General features: G+C 39.3%; 1 protein-coding gene across 1 annotated transcript in view; it reads left to right on the top strand.

The window, feature by feature from the left end:
• LOC140241546 (uncharacterized) overlaps positions 1-18,055 on the top strand; it is a 79,282-nt gene that overhangs the window by 9,603 nt on the left and 51,624 nt on the right. Inside the window, exon 2 of the mRNA XM_072321281.1 lies at positions 3,276-3,366. Within this exon, the coding sequence (XP_072177382.1) occupies positions 3,276-3,366 (91 nt within the window). The remainder of the gene's footprint in view (positions 1-3,275; positions 3,367-18,055) is intronic.

Below are 18,055 nucleotides of genomic sequence, written 5' to 3'. Positions count from 1 at the left end.
AATACCCTCCCAACTCGTCACAATTGATTTTTTAGCATCACTAATTGTCCCCGCCGAACGAGTTCGAGCAGGGGACTATGAAACGGGCTCCGTACGTGTGTGTGTCCGTGTGTCCGTCCGTCCGTGCGTCCGTCCGTGTGTCCGTCCGTGCGTCCGTGTGTGCGTCCGTGTGTGATCAAAATCTTCAATTTGCTACTTCTCTGTCATTTATGAGCCAATTTTGATTCTGTTTGCTTTATATGATAGCACTACATGGGAGCTTTAAAACTTCTACACAGAATTTCAGTCGTGACCTTTGACCTTGACCTTTGACCTATATTGTACATTTTGCTACAAAATGCTACTCCTTCGCCATTTCTAACCCGATTTTGATTCCGTTTGCTTTATATGATGGCACTAGGTGAGGGCTTCAAAACTTCTACACAGAATTTTGACCTTTGACTTCTTTGACCTTTGACCTTGATTTTTGACCTATATTGTACATTTTGCTACAAAATGCTACTCCTTCGCCATTTCTAACCCGATTTCGATTCAGTTTGCTTTATGTGATGGCACTAGGTGAGGGCTTCAAAACTTCTACACAGAATTTTGACCTTTGCCTTCTTTGACCTTTGACCTTGATTTTTGACCTATATTGTACATTTTGCTACAACATGCTACTCCTTCGCCATTTCTAACCCGATTTCGATTCCGTTTGCTTTATGTGATGGCACTAGGTGAGGGCTTCAAAACTCCTACACAGAATTTTGACCTTTGCCTTCTTTGACCTTTGACCTTGATTTTTGACCTATATTGTACAATTTGCTACAAAATGCTACTCCTTCGCCATTTCTAACCCGATTTCGATTCCGTTTCTTTATGTGATGGCACTAGGTGAGGGCTTCAAAACTTCTACACAGAATTTTGACCTTTGCCTTCTTTGACCTTTGACCTGTATTGTACATTGGCTATAAAATGCTACTCCTTCGCCATTTCTAACCCGATTTTGATTCCGTTTGCTTTATGTGATGGCACTAGGTGAGGGCTTCAAAACTTTTACACAGAATTTTGACCTTTGACTTCTTTGACCTTTGACCTTGATTTTTTACCTATATTGCACATTTTGCTACAAAATGCTACTTCCGGCGGGGACATATATTACGCACCGCGTAATTTCTACTTTTCCTTGTTTTGAATCGTAACTGTTCAATTTCTGTACGCCTGCGAGAAAGATCACGTGACTTCGTGACGTATTAGCATCACATTGCTTTTTGTTTGGAGCGTCAGCTGGCTCGGGGAGCCCTGCTTGAGCAACGGCGATACGGGCCGAGCAAGCGGTAGCGTTCCGCATGGTTCCGGCCACACAGCGGAAGCACGCGGCATGATCTATTGCTTCACTTTGAAAATGCCGATGTGTGAAGCGTTTGGGTGTTCTACTAAACCGGGCGATGGCCAGAAGAAAAGTTTGTTTTTGCCATTCCGAACCCAGAAAATGAGCGGGAAAGGTGCGCAAGATGGCTCTCCAATATTTTAATTGACAAGTTTGTCGTCAAAACTTACAAATACTACTCGATGCAGCCTCGTCATACTCCCCAGCGGCGGCGTAACTGCAACCAGCAGCCCCATACGCATAGCGTAATGGGGCTGCGCACTGTAGCATTCAGGATCATGATAAGGTAGTATCGCGGATAAATATCAACTTAAAATCGAAAAATTTATTCAATTTGAAGACTTACCAGTGAAGTTGAAGTATTGACAACAGGCTTTAGGCAACGCTTGGTTCTGCAAATAGTCCCTTTCTGTTCGTATTAATGACTTAATGTGACTCGGTCGAGAGGAGCCTGGGAGAGCCAGTCGTCAATGGATTTGATTGTGCGCGTGTGATGTGTGCGCAAAGAGATGTCTCTTTGTGTGTGCGCCTGTGCTGGCCGTCAGTAATTCAGTGTAGCTCTCCAAGGTTCTTCTCGACCAGTGTACGGACTCCTGCGGTAGCGCCAACTAGGCAGACCTCGGCAGGCATGCAGATACTGCGCCGCAGTCAGCAGTGCAATGGGAGATTGATGCGTAGCTGGGCTGCGCTCGCGGTGCTCTGCTGAGGAAAGTGAGTCTGTGACGTCACGCGCATTGCATACTGGGACAGATAGTACGAAGGGCTGCTCGCGACGGATTCGAACATTAAGAATTACCTTATTTTTTTTTTTTAAATCATAGTAAATATATCTGATGGTCTTTTCTTGTCGGGAAAAGGGTAATAGGTTCATGAAATATTGTTCTTTACACGGGAAACGGCTGATAATCGTCCGGACTTCCCCTTTAATGCTAAAAAGAACGCACACACCCATTAAAAGTGTGAACTGAGAAAAAAGGCTCTGAAGTACATGGTCTATTCAAGCACTTAATCTTTACCAAGGGACAAAACACAGGATGTAAACCATTGGAGCAACAACAATGAAGGGATTATCAGATTAAGCTGAAATTGAGCATGTTCTATCAACACATTCTGTCCATGATTAATGCCAATTTTCAAAGCAGTAGAGTTATCCTTTTAAAAGTTATTAGACTTGAAAGTGATGGCTGGGTAAAGGATTTCAAGAAATTAAAAGGGGACTCTAAGACATACAGTACCTCATCACTCTATTCTCCCCAAAAAGGGTTGTAGAAAAACTGCTGAAAACACACTTTCCCATTCATGTTATGATCCCGAACTAAAGAATAATGTACAAGAACGATAGCTCTTTCAGAAAATATGAAAAACTCAAGATTGACTCAGCTGACCCATTTCACCTTTTTTGAGTCCTCGCGTAAAATCAAAGGGTGCGACTTTTTGTGATGCACGGTCACATTTCGTCACAGTTGTGAATAGATTAGATTCACTCACACACACACACACACGCACAGACATAACTTGAAAGGAAATGAGATTTGAGAAAGTGCATTTTGTACACTACACACTTTTGTTTTTATTTTCTTTCTGTTGTTATTTTCTTTATTGATGAGAACACCATATCTCACAACCACATGCACATCTTCAGACTAATGGAGTTCAAACAAAGGCATTAGTTACACTTGTGAATCTTTAATGTATATTTGTATACATGTTTGTTACTCATTCTTTGGCTGTTCATGTCAGTAAATCTGATGAAGAACTTAGAAAGTTGCTGTTACATTTTGTTTCAAGACACCGAATCTGTGCCTTTCAATTGACTTGAGAATTACTGCATTGTCATTACACTCTCAAATACCACATGTGATTTAGTTTTTAAAATCATTTGTTCTACTTCCTTTTATGTCTGCAGGTATCCTTCAGGGAGCTAATCTTGCTACCTTGTCTTCCAAGAAAGTGAGAATGAAGTTACAAGATACATTCCAATTGGAGCTCACAGATAGGTAAACCAAACAGATATGATGACTACTGTGTGTTATTTGTCCAAGATCCAGATCAACAAGCTTTCAGTGATAGAACTTGTAATTCCAGTGCATGGTAGGTAGAGTACATACACAGTGATTTTTCCCTTTCCTCTATCCCTTTGTCATTATCCATCAAGTGATCCTACTTTTCCTACTTTTTCCTACTTTTTTAACTGCTGTCCCTACTTTTCCTGCTTTTTTGCTTAAAATCCTACTTTTTCCTACTTTTTTTGTTAAAAACCCCACCAAAAAAAAAACCCAAAAAGAAATGTGCAAGGCTACTTGAATAGTTGATATTCAGAAATGATGAGTAGACTCTAGTTGCAGATTCTTCCTGGTGGGGAGAGCCTCTTCAGCATAAAAGAGGGATAACACAGAGCAATCAACCACAAGACTGCTGCCAGCCTCAGCTTGTGCTCCTGTGCAGATGTGATTGATCACATAAAATTGATCACATTGATCAGCATAAAAGAGGGATAACACAGAGCAGTCAACCACAAGACTGCTGCCAGCCTCAGCTTGTGCTCCTGTGCAGATGTGATTGATCCCACTGATATTGCAGCCTAGGCTAGGACCTGGAATAGTGCTCAACCAGCTCTCATCATCGCTCGAAAATACCAGGTAAGCTTGCCATACAATTAAAAGTAAAATTTGACATGTGACTTCCAAAGAATACAACTGAGGGAAAAAATGCCACCTACAGCCAGTTTTAGTGGATGAAAAGTTCAAGCATATTGTGTCTCGTGCATGTGCTGGCATGCAAATCCTCAGAAACAGGAACACCTTCAGATCCCCTTCGCCTGAAATTCTTCAGTAATGTATATTTTGACAGGCCTCGAAATAGGATTTTGGAGGGGCAAGGCCATTTAGAAAAGGGCACTTTTTCCAAGCGGCCAGGGCACTTAGGTCAGTCAGAGGGGCACCAAGGCCACATTGGAAAGGGCATCTTGGGTGTTTATGAAAAAAAGAAAGAAGAAAAAAACCCGAGAAAAACAAACAAACACACACACACACACACACACACACACACACACAGTGCAACACACAACAAAAACCTCTTCCCTACAGCTGTAACACATTCCTGATTTCCGCGTTTCTATCAGGTGAAACAACATTTTTTAAAACATGAATAAAACAACAGTAGGTATTGATTGAAACTCGACACCCTTTCAGGCCAGCCAGGCCAGGCTGCCATGTAACTTCAAAGCACATTCCGACAGCTGGCTGGCAAAACCACAAGGCAAAGGAATTTGCGCGCGCGTGTGCGGTTTCTTCTGTTGATTGGTCTCTCTCTCTCCACCCTGCCCCATTCCACAGTCTGGCACCTTGGCATCGTGGGATTTTTCTTTTTTCTTGGTGAACTTGGTGTTCACTCTTTACTACTCTATCTGAATATGCGCTGCCTAGCTAGTAACTCTATGGCCGCTGCGCTGCGGAGACAGTCGGGATGGTAAAAGCCGGTCGGGCGTACATGTACGTACACGTCGTCTCGTATCTCGGAAAGATACTTTGAGTTTGAATCAGATATATTGGGACGCGAGTGAACTGAAGGTATGATATTTGAGATCAGGAAAGTTGTTCAAGCTTATTAAAGTGTAGACTTTGAGAAAGGGCATATTATACGTCATAAATAATAACTTTCGTTCTAAAAGGGCACCACGGCCCCAAGAAAAAGGGCACATTTTTTTTTGGCCGTAACTTTGATCAAAAAACAAAAGGCATTGCGGCCAACGAGAGGGGCACCGACGGCCATGGCCGTCGGTGGCCGTCGGTTAATTCGAGGCCTGTTTTGATACTAATTAGCAATGATTGCGATATGACAAATTTAATATGAAAGTTAGTTATTCACCACAGAAACTAGATCTGGTTGATGTGAGGATGAGTAATGCCCAAGAAAGCGTGGATTGGTAGGAACCCATTTGCATGAAACTTGCATATTACTGAGGCTAAATCAAAAGCACTCAGGTTACAGTAGTTTGATCTTTTGGCAGGAGTGCAAGAAAAGAACATGTAAGTTGCCAATTTTGTCAAAAGTTAAATCTTTCAAGACTTATGAGGTTTGACATGAGACATATGACTTGTGATATCCATTTGAATCATGGGTAGGTGGTAGATACATGTACAACTAATAGAAATCTTCCTTTAATTCATCTGTTAGTTGCCGAAAAATCAGATGAACAAGAAGAAATTTTTAATCAGCAGATCCCACAAATCTTTAACAAGGAGTGAGAACAACAGTAATTACTTAGCCATCTTGAAAGATAAAGGCTAGTAGGAGAGCAGGAACCTCTTTATGGACGATCTTAAGAGTTTGAATTGTATCATAGGTAAGACATACATTACCTCAAAGAACTTAGAAGAAGGTAGGAAATGGAGGAACCTGATGGAAAACAAACACAAAAACAATATTTCAATATTCAGGGGCGGATCCAGGGAGGACCACAAACGGCGCACGCCCCCCCTTTATTTTTTGTTGAAACAAAAGAAATAAAAAGGAAAAAATGGGGGGAGGGGTGCGTGCACCCCCCCTTTATTTTTGTAAACACACCCCCTCTTTACGAAATTCCTGAATCCGCCTCTGATATTGATTTAAGATTGATTGAAGTTGAAACCATGAGACGTTGAAGTCCACTTCCTGAAGACACCTACAGAATTATCAAGAATATGATATAAATAAAAGCCATCTAAAGCATACCTGAAAAAACCCAAACATTCGGGAAAGATAGTGAATGCATATTCCACAAGTAAGAGCAAGTGTGTGAAAGTGTAAAGTTGAACTGCCAAGAACAGTTAGTTAAGTTTGGAGGAAACAACTTGCTGAAAAATTAGAAGCCATGCTGTCTTGTTATTCCACAGATCTGGCAAATTTTAGTAAATAAAGCTGAACATCTTTTTATTACCTGGCTAGTTTGAACAAGATGTGGGAAAATGGTAGAAAAGAAATCTCTTAATGACAGTGGTTTAAATCTAATGGATCATTTGAAGTGACATACCCAAAATATTGAACCATTTGAAAGAGATGGAAAACTGTGAGACAGAGAAACTTCTTAAAAAAGAAAAAAGTGAGTGGATGGACATGTATGCTAATTGTGATCAACATACAAAACTGTAAGTTTAAGGTGAAAAACCAAAAGAACAATGGAGAGTATCAAAATTGAAAGGGCATTTGAGGCAAATACAGTGTATTTAAGAAAACATAGGAACTGCATGACAAGTATACAGATCATCTAGAGTGTGTTTGCTCTTAAAAAAAAAGAAAGAAAAAGAAAAAGAGTTTGTTAATTGGAATTTGCTGAGAAATCAGGGAAGCTAGCTAGGACTTAAATAATAATTACAGTCACTGTTTATTCCCAAGATTTTGCAGAGAGTAGTTTATAAAGTTGACAAGCTGAAATACTGAACCAGTAAAATATCTGGAAAATGAAAAGCAGAATCTCAACCATGTAAAATTTCAAAGGCTGGAGGAGGTATTCTCAAAATTATATGAAGAAGTTTGATTTCAGGAGTATTGAATGGGCTTTAAAGTGCCTGGAATAATTGCAAAATGGAGAAACTTCCTGAAAAGATCAAAAAGCTGTATGTGTATTCCACTAAAAGGGTCAAGTTGAATGTAATTTATTAGCTGTCTCCAGTAAATTTGGCAAAAATTGCAAACAGTAGAAAATCATTGGAATGTACAGAATGATAATTTTCTACAACTCTTTCTAAATTAGTTAATACAAATGTAAGTTGATTCAAGAATACATGGAATCTAGCATCTACAGAACACCAAAAAAATGAAAACTGATTTATTTGTTATTGTAAACGCACCAAATAAGGAGACATTTGAACAACAGCCTTTGTTGAACTTTCCTTTCTGTTTATTCACTGGGTTCTCCCCAAACAGTGGTTCACTGAAATGATCAAAATAATGATACACAACTTGTCAGAATAACACTTGAAACAAACCCTTTGCATATCGATACAGATGCACAGTATGCACATATACAATTGTCTATAATAACGATCTTTATGTGAGTTTAATACTCTGATACACAATAAATTGATTTCATGTGAGAGTATGAGTGCATGAATTCCTGTCTTAACCTGCCTTAAGGCAACTGTGAGTGTGTGTGTGTGGAAGGTAACCATAACAGCATTATATTAATGTTGGTTATCCAATATGCACTAGTGTAGGCCTACTTGACATTATACCAAACACTATGATCACATGACAATCATGTGACAATCATGCAGTTATCTGCCATCATCAATCTACCAGTACACAAATGCAGCCATCCAAGCTAATAGGCCCTTAAATCTGCTACAATGTACAGTGTGTAATTACCACTTATCATTTACAATAGTCCTGTGCATGAACAAGCAATAACTATAAAGCAGATAAAACAACAACGGTGAGTCTATTTATTAACCACCTGCAAGTGTAGTACCTTATACCCATGCTAGCCTTCTTTGTGATAACATAAACTTGAACTTCAGTTGTGTTATAGGCAATTATGGGTTGTATGTGTATTTACATCGCGAACTATACCCCTATGTGATGCTTCAACTCAACCAGTCATCCATGCTCACACCGTAGCATTCATGTCTCAATCTGACCTAATTTCTCCCCTTTCTGAACTGTGATTGCCTCCTTTGCAACACAACACACACAACATATTTCCGTCAGTCAGCACTATATCGTTCTTATAACATAACACTCTGCCTGTGCATTACACAGCAGTTATCCTAAACACGTACGTATAACAATCAAAGCTCCTTTGACATTGCGTATGTCAGAACGTACAATGCCTCGCATCATAACCTCTGCGCTTGTACGCGCTTGTACATAGAAGTGTATACGCTTATTGTTCACTGCTCATCATGTTAACTTTACAGCTTACAAGCTTATGAACAAACTGTCAGTATATCAAACCAACATATCATTTACGGAAGTGACTTCCATCAAATAAACCGCGTATCATTCATTTCTCATATGTATCCTTTATTACTCACTGACTGTCTGCATATCCGGAACTCAGTGGTTACAAACTTCATGTCATGTTCCCTTTACAGACAATCAGCTGCACGAATTGCTACCGGTAATTAGGTTACCCTTTCCAAGGTTACCGGAGAGGGCGCCTTTGGAACCGTGATGCCGTAACAGTTATCTACAGAAAATTATCGAAAAATAGTCATTTTGCACTGCCTATAAAGCCAGTAAGACTACAGACAATAAGAAACAAAAAGCAGAAGTACATATATACTCCTCAAGTCTTGTGAAGTGCAGTCATTTGGTTATATTAGTCTTCTGTTACTCTACATGTGACAATACTACATTTCCCTGATTGATACTGAAATGTAAAGTATTTGCTTTTTTTCTCTCTCTCTTTGGATGTTCTATGTTCTATTGGTTAAAGTGTTTCAAATTGAGCTTGCCTTTATGTTTCCATGTATATCATGTGATTATACCAAGATAATCTACAGTCAACTTCGGATACCTCGAATTCGTCGGGACTGAAGAAAATGGTTTGAGGTACGCGAAATTCGAGGTACGTGTACGTACGTCGAATTTTCTTCGATTTATCCGACGTTTTTACGATGTTCAACATGGTATCTGTTATAGTGCCTACCGATTGTTTGCATGCTTGTCAATTGGAATTGAATCGACTTTTATATGAATGAATTGAATGAAAATCGGAATTGAAATCAAAATTTTAGAAATGAAGATTTTGGTGGCCCTATCGCGCCACCAAAAAAAGTCGGATGTTTGCCTTTACTTTTGAAAATGAACAGCGATAACAATCGGCTCCGTAAGATACTAAAATAAATGTCGGATGTTTGCTCATACTCTTGGAAATGAAAAAACGACAAGACTCAGCTCTGTATGGTGCTAAAACTAATGTCAGATATTTGATTTTGCGTTCGGAAATGAGTAAGGATAACATTCGGCTCCGGAAGACACTGAAATAAATGTCGAATATTTGATTTGACGTTCGGAATGAAAAACAATATTCAACTCCGTATATACGATGGTTAGTTAGATAAGTGTCAGATGTTTCCGTATACTTTTGAAAAGAAATAGCAATAACATTCGGCTCCGGAAGATGCTAAAATAAATGTCAGATGATCGCTTTTATGTTCGGAAGTTGCAGTAATATTCTGCTCCATACGATGCTAAAATAACTGATGTTTGCTTTTAAATTTCAAAATGAATAACAGTAACATTCAGCTGCGTTCAATGGTAAAATTAATGTTTGATGTTTGCTTTGACGTTCGGAAATGAGTAACAATAACATTCAGCTCCTTACGATGATAAAATAAATGCTGGATGTTTGCTTTTACGTTCGAAAGTAAATGGCAAACATTCAACTCCGGAAGATGCTAAAATACATCTCGAAAGATTGCTTTTACGTTTGGCATGTTTGGAAGTGAATAGCAGTAACATTCTGCCCCATATGATGCTAAAAAAATATTGGATATTTGCTAATTACATTTCGAAATGAATAACAGTAACATTCAGCTACGTTTGATGGTAAAATAAACGTCTGATGTCAGCTTCGACGTTCAAAAATGAAAAACAGTAACATTCGGCTCTGTACGATGATAAAATAATTGTCAGATGATTCATTTCACTTTTGGAAGTGGACGGCAGTAACATTCGGCTCCGTACGATGATAAAATAAATGTCGTATGTTTGAAATGAATAATGGTAATATTCTGCTTCGTATGATGCAAAAATAAATGACAGATTGTTGCTTTTACATTTACGGTATTAATCCGCTCAGTTAGATGCGGAAACAAATGTCGGATGTTTGCTTTCACGTTTGGAAATGGATTTGGCTCCGTAAGATGCTAAAATGAATGTCGGTTGTTTGCTTTTACATTTAAAAATGATTAACAGTAATATTCGGCTCGGTAAGGTGCTAACAGACTAATAAATGTTGGATGATTGCTTTTACAATAAGAAATGAATAACAGTAACTTTCTACTCTTTACAGTGCAAAAAAACAAAAACCAACAAATGTCGGATGCTAACAAATGTCGGCAAATGCTCCCACTTTTTCATTTCAAACGTAAGTTTTGACCTCCTAAATATATAGGCATCAACTTTTATAATAGTCTATACGCCTATTTGCTAAATCTCAAAACACAAAATAAGATGATTGGATTTTCTATTCATTTGTTTTAAACATGGGCATCTGTATCACTTTAATAATTAATGCTTAATATTCATTTTTCTATGTTTAGTAGGACCGATTTAGTTTTTCTAATGTTTTTCCCCATTTTTTTTTTGTGTGTCGCCAGATTTTAATTTCGAGGAAATTCGACCACCAAAAAATAAAAATCAGTGATACTGGTGGCCCGATAAAAGTTAGTGTGGAGCCCTGTCTATTCTATTCTTTATTATGCTCGGCCTATACTTCTACATCATATTCCACAATATTTTCATAATCGCATTGCTGAAAAAAAAAATTAAAAAAATCAGTGCTTGCGTTCTCGGGGAAGAATAAATGAAACAAAACTTTGTGAAAGGCAAAAAAAAAAAGTTAAAAAAAGGCACTACGCAGGAGATTGATGTTTGGACAGTGGACCGTGATTAATGCCAAAGATATAAATGTCAACACCTACGCAGGTGCGCCACGACGGTTAAGAAATCTATGCGCACGGTATGACTATCATGATCAAGAATTAAAACACAGTGGTTAAAGAAAAGAAGATGATGGGGCAGAGCGTAGTGCTTTCGTAAGCACTCCATTGGCAAGGGTGCTATGTGCATACCGTGTATGTATGTAGGTAGGTGTTGGGGATTTTTCTTGTCAGCTGTGTACCAGGTATTTCTTTGGGCGTGCGATTGTTCTGGTCGGGAATATTTACGGTCGAATGTGAAAAGATTTGTGACATGTCTTCTTCACTGTCCACGCGCGCTTAATCGGAGATGCTGAGTGATGTTTGCAATTTTGATTGGAGCTACATGCTGGGAAAAACAATAAGTTAATTAAGATTGGAACAGTAGATTTCACTTCGAGGTAACCGAACTTTGAGTTATTTTCTTCGAGCTACGCGAATTTTGATACACGGAAACTCCATAGGAACAATCGGGACTTTCATTTTGCCTCCGAGGTAAGTGATATTCGGCTTATCCGACGTCGAGGTATCCGAAGTTGACTGTATATCACTGGAAATTCAGTGGTGGATACTGTGCCGTAAACTCACAGGATTTGAGTATGTAGATTTGTAGTGGGCCAGGATTTGCAAGATAAAGATGATAATGCATTTGGTAGCATAATTTCACTTTGTAAGGCCTCACTGTCATGAGAAAACCCATTCTTCATGCATGTCTTTGCCTGTACAAGTGATAAAGTACAAATGTAATATGTGTATAACATGTGCTCTCAGAGAGTAATACTGAGCACTTCATTAGTTTAATCCTGTTATTTTGAAATGTTTGAACACATGTTGAGTGCTTACATGTATTTGAAATTGAAGGTCTTTCGCAAAGTTAGTTTATTACTTATCTCATGGTCATTCAGCTGGAACTTGAAAGTATACTAGCCTTGTCTTGAGCATCACTTGAATAGCTTTGTCAAACATCCTTATATCCAGTCTTCTTCACACTTAAAAATGAAGCACATATCTTCACAACTTCAAGTGAATGTAGATAAAATGTCATCTTTTTTGAATAGCTTTTGTCAAATACATCCTTATTACCAATCTTTTTCACATTTTGAAATGAAACACATATCTTCTCAACTTCAAAACATTCAAATGAATGTAAATAAAAGATGTCATCTTTTAGATGGAAGTGTGTAATGTACATCTGGCATTAGTGTATAGCTTACACAGCATGGAATGATTATGTCATGTTTTGTGGGATGATATATGATAGACCTGTATATGCCAATCACAGAATGATGTCTTTTCTATGCAAGTATTGTATTAAGTGATCAAGATTCGCAGGGGCTGATCCAAGAATTCCATAAAGGGGAGGCGCACCTTTGCAAAATTAAAGGGGGCGCACGCACCCCTCCCCACTTTTTCTTTTTATTTCTTTTGTTTTAACCAAAAATAAAGAGAGGGGGTGCGCTCGATGTGCCCCCTCTGGATCTGCCACTGATTCGTATTGCCTGTACTGTCAAACATGCATTTGTGTGTGCTTCCTGACATTGTTCTAAAAAATGTCTGTGTTTGTTGTATTTTTCAGGCTCTTCCAGGAGCAAAAGTGAGGCTGAGGCAGCAGGGTTGTGAGTACAAATTAAGATTTATATGTACCATCAAGAGTTCTGGTGAGTATTGACAAAAACTACTCCAAAAAGCCTGCACATGTCCTGATTTATTCCTACTTTTTTCTGTAATGCCCTACTTTTTCCCTCTCATGTCCTACTTTTTCATTGATTCTGTTCCTACTTTATTCCTCCTTTTTTACATTATCCCACTTGAAAGACTGCATTATGTAAAGTTTAAAGGGGAAGGGACTGGTGAAGAGGAAGTGAGGAAAATTGGGAAATGTTCCCATCAATTCATGAAGTATGTATGTTGCATGTAAAAAACTAGAGAAGCACTCTGAGAGCGCAGACCTCCGCCAAGCATGCAGCCCATTTCCACCCGCACTGATCTTGTTCTTCCACAGAAATCAGTGATTTCCACCCATACGTACTGCATTGTGTGCTGAAAGCCGCCCGATTTCCCAATATAGAAGCCTTTGTTACGTCATAAACCCTCATCTGCACTGCGCGCCTCGCCCTAGCAGAAACTAGAGCACGCACTTTAGTGCGTGCATGCAAACCTCAAATACGCGCAGCCTGAACTCCCAAGCCCATTGACCCTACCTGCCAAAATATCAAAAATCCTTCATAAATTTCCCCAAAATTCTTGGATCACTACCAAAATTTAATCGTTTGTTACTTGTGTCATTCTCAACCTTTCCTGCAAGTTTCATCTCAATCCGTTGACTACTTTTTGAGTTATTTTGCACACAGACAAACGAACGAACGAACTAACAAACAAACCAACGGTAACGAAAACATAACTTCCCCCCTTGGCGGAGGTAGAAAAAGAATTCCTTCAGACAAATGTCCACAAATTGCATTATATGCAACTTTAGCATTATCCTTTGACAAGTCAATGGATTTGTCCTAATGTATCCAGTTTTTGTCAAGCCCACCGGAGGTGAGGGGAGACGTAAGGGGGTATCTCACTGAGCGGTGAACGTTTGCGAACCTAGCAAATTTGGGATTTCGCCAGGGTTCATAATGGGTTGCAAAAGGTTCGTTAACGATTGCAAGAAAGTTCGCAAACGGTTTTTATTGTCGCAAGCAGTTTTTCTTGTCGCAAAGAAATTTTGAACATGTTCAAAATTTCTTTGCGGATTTGTATTTTCACTAACAGTTGCAATCATTCGCAAAACACTCGTAAGAATTCACAAACGGTCGTTATACGGTGTCGCTGACATTTTTATTTGATTCGCCACTGCTAGCAAACAAGTAACCATATCGTTCCTATATAAAAGCTCCTGCAACAGGCAAGGTTCCACTCTAAGAAAGTTCTTGAAGCTCTTGACATCTCCATCATGTAATTGCTGCAAAAGCTTTTCATATCGACCAAACTCTGTCCTCTGCAATAACCACTCTCTCACCCAAACAGTCTTTCTTTTCTTCTTCCTTTCTTGTTTTTCTTCATCTTCTCTCTCTTAAGCTGCACGATAGCTGTGTAGCAGCAGCCAGAAAAAGCAGCTCTTCAAGGCCTAACAGCACGTTGAGCCTCTTCTTGGCAAAAATTCACTTCCATATTCTGGAAATCCATCTTGAACGGTGGTCACAAGAGATCTGAATGCAGTGGAAGGTTGTACGTTCGTTTTATGGGTCTGACTGTACAAAATCGGCTGGTACTTTTCCAGGTCCCAAAACATTCGCAAATTGTCGCAAGGGATTTGCAGACAGTTGCTAATATTTGCAAAACTGTCGCTAACATTTGCTAACAGTCGCCACCTGTGTTTCGCAAACACTTTCGCAAACATTCGCTCAAGTGTTGTTAATTGTCGCTGAAAGTCGCTAACTGTCGCCAATGGCAGAAGCGAACCTTGATTTTTCGCAAACATTCGTCAGAAAAGTTGGCGAATCTCAAATTCGCTACGTTCGCAAACATTCACCGCTCAGTGAGATACCAGCTTAAGGGATCGCCTGCGGCATCTGTCCGTCCGTCATCTGTCCGTAACGCTACAAAAACTTGAATAACTTTGTACTCTGGGCTTCAATTTGAATCAAACTTGGAGGGAAGAGTGGTCATACAAAGTTTTACCTTTTACCAAGTATGAAGGTCACCTCAAGGTTAAAGGTCACAGGCAGGGGTCAATGAACTTTTAGGGCCCAATGTTAAGTTTTTAGGGCACGTTTTGATTATGGACCATAACTTTTGATCCATAAGTCCGTTTGTGACTTAACTTGGATGGTAGATGTACCTTGGGGAGTTAATGGTCACCACAAGGTCAAACGTCGCAGACCGGGGTCAATGAACTGTTAGGGCCCAATGTTAAGTTTTTAGGGCACGTTTTGATTATGGGTCATAACTTTTGATCCATAAGTCTGTTTGTGACTAAACTTGGGTGGTAGATGTCCCTCGGGGAGTTGATGGTCACCACAGGGTCAAAGGTCACAGGCAGGGGTCAATGAACTTTTAGGGCCCAATGATATGTTTTTAGGGAACGTTTCGATTATGGGTCATAACTTTTGATCCATAAGTCTGTTTGTGACCAAAGTTGGATGTTAGATGTACCTTGGGGAGTTGATGGTCACCACAAGGTCAAAGGTCACAGGCAGGGGTCAATGAACTTTTAGGGCCCAATGTTAAGTTTTTAGGGCGCGTTTCGATTATGGGTCATAACTTTTGATCCATAAGTCCGTTTGTGACTAAACTTGGGTGGTAGATGTACCTTGGGAAGTTGATGGTAACCACAAGGTCAATGGTCACAGGCAGGGGTCAATGAACTTTTAGGGCACGTTTTGATTATGGACCATAACTTTTGATCCATAAGTCTATTTGTGACCAAACTTGGATGGTAGATGTACCATGGGGAGTTAATGGTCACCACAAGGTCAAATGTCACAGACCGGATTCAATGAACTTTTAGGGCCCAGTGTTAAGTTTTTAGGGCACGTTTCGATTATGGGTCATAACTTTTGATCCATAAGTCTGTTTGTGACCAAACTTGGATGTTAGATGTACCTTGGGGAGTTGATGGTCACCACAAGGTCAAGGGTCACAGACAGGGGTCAATGAACTTTTAGGGCCCAATGTTAAGTTTTTAGGGCGCGTTTTGATTATGGACCATAACTTTTGATCCGTAAGTCTATTTGTGACCAAACTTCGATGGTAGATGTACCTTTGAGAGTTAATGGTCACCACAAGGTCAAAGGTCACAGACCGGGGTCAATGAACTTTTAGGGCCCAATGTTGAGTTTTTAGGGGAGTTAATGGTCACCACAAGGTCAAACGTCACAGACCGGGGTCAATGAACTTTTAGGGCCCAATGTTAAGTTTTTAGGGCACGTTTCGATTATGGGTCATAACTTTTGATCCATAAGTCTGTTTGTGACTAAACTTGGGTGGTCGATGTCCCTCGGGGAGTTGATGGTCACCACAGAGTCAAAGGTCACAGGCAGGGGTCAATGAACTTTTAGGGCCCAATGATATGTTTTTAGGGAATGTTTCGATTATGGGTCATAACTTTTGATCCATAAGTCTGTTTGTGACTAAACTTGGGTGGTAGATGTCTCGGGGAGTTCATGGTTACCACAGGGTCAAAGGTCACAGACAGGGGTCAATGAACTTTTAGGGCCCAATGTTAAGTTTTTAGGACGCGTTTTGATTATGGGTCATAACTTTTGATCCGTAAGTCTATTTGTGACCAAACTTGGATGGTAGATGTACCTTGGGGAGTAGATAATAATAATAATAATACATCATTTATTAAGCGCAGAAACTATGTCTATATATTCTACTGCGCTTCAAGAGCTCTTAAGTTCCTATGTTGCACAATGCTGCATGGGAAGTACAAAAAGAAATAAGCCCATGCTAAAACAAAAAAGTTTTCACTTTTGATTTAAAACTATTTAAAGTCTGACATTTCCGGATGTCTAATGGTAATCTATTCCACAACCTAGGGGCTGCACAAGAAAATGATCGGTCACCTAAGGTAACTTTTGTTTTGATTTGGGGTATCTGCAATGTCAATCTATCATTTGTACTGCGGAGATTATGACTATGAGTCTGAGATTTAAAGTTCAATAATTCACTGATATAACCAGGTGCCTGACCATTAAGAGCTTTATAAACCAGCATCAATATCTTGAAATCAATTCTTTGGCGAATGGGCAGCCAGTGCAATTCCTTTAGAAGTGGTGTAACATGAGCAAATCTTGGGAGATTACAAATCAATCTTGCACACGTGTTTTGAACCCGCTGCAACTTAACTATCTGTGAATCCGGTAATCCGTACAACAGACTGTTGCAATAATCTAATTTACTTATAACACATGCGTGGACAATCGTCTTCATGCTTTCCTGATCAAAATATTTACGGATGCGTCTCAAATTATATATCATATAATATGCTGATTTACATACACTAGTAACCTGAGATTCCATATTCAAATGGGTATCAAAAAACACCCCCAAGTTTCTCACATTATTGGATGGTTTTATAACAGTATCAGCGAGTGATATACCATTTGATTCAAATTTAGAAACTTGCCGTGGAGTGCCAATGACTAACAATTCCGTTTTCTTATCATTTAACATCATTTTGTTTTGTAATGTCCAGATTCTAATGTACTCAATACATGATTCTAACACAGTTATGCAGCAGTCTTCATTTGGTGTATTAGGGCGGAATGACAAGTATATTTGTGTGTCATCTGCGTAACAGTGACAAGTGATAGCAGGAAACTCCTTTTCAATATTTGTGAGGAGTCTACTTGTGTACAGTGTAAACAGTAGGGGACCTAAACGTGACCCCTGTGGGACACCAAAAGGTACCGTGAACACATCAGAGACAATGTCTTCCATTTCAACTGTCTGTTTTCTGCCAGACAAATAAGAGTTAATCCACTCCAAAACTTTACCGTCAATCCAAAAATGGGTTTTCAGAGTTTTTGATAGGCAGAAATGATCAATAGTGTCAAAAGCGCCACTGAGATCAAGTAAGAGCAATAAGTTGATCTTCTGGTCATCCATTGCCATCAGGAGATCATTTTTAATTCGAACGAGTGCTGTCTCAGTGCTATAAAAATTTCGGTAAGCAGATTGATTGAATGGAAGAAGTGAGTTAGACTCAAGGTGTTCAAGGATTTGTTGGGTAGCAGCGCCTTCTACTAACTTTGAAATGTATTGAAGATTACTAACAGGCCTCAGATTACTGAATTCTGTTTCAACACCGGACTTCTTCAACAGTGGTTTAACAACAGCAACCTTCCACAGAGCAGGGAATTGCCCTGTTGACAGAGATACATTGATCATTGATGTTATGACAGGCAATAATACATCTAGATGTTTCATCAATAACTTTGTGGGTAATGGGTCCAATGGACAAGACTTCTTACTAAGTTTCATAATCAATTTCTCAACATCATTCTCAGACAATTCTTTAAAAACTTTGAAATCTACGATCTTTTGATCAAATGGGGCTTCATCA

This window comes from Diadema setosum, chromosome 18, assembly GCF_964275005.1.
Source record: "Diadema setosum chromosome 18, eeDiaSeto1, whole genome shotgun sequence".
NCBI classification, from domain to species: domain Eukaryota; kingdom Metazoa; phylum Echinodermata; class Echinoidea; order Diadematoida; family Diadematidae; genus Diadema; species Diadema setosum.
This window is presented reverse-complemented; position numbering and strand designations above follow the sequence as displayed.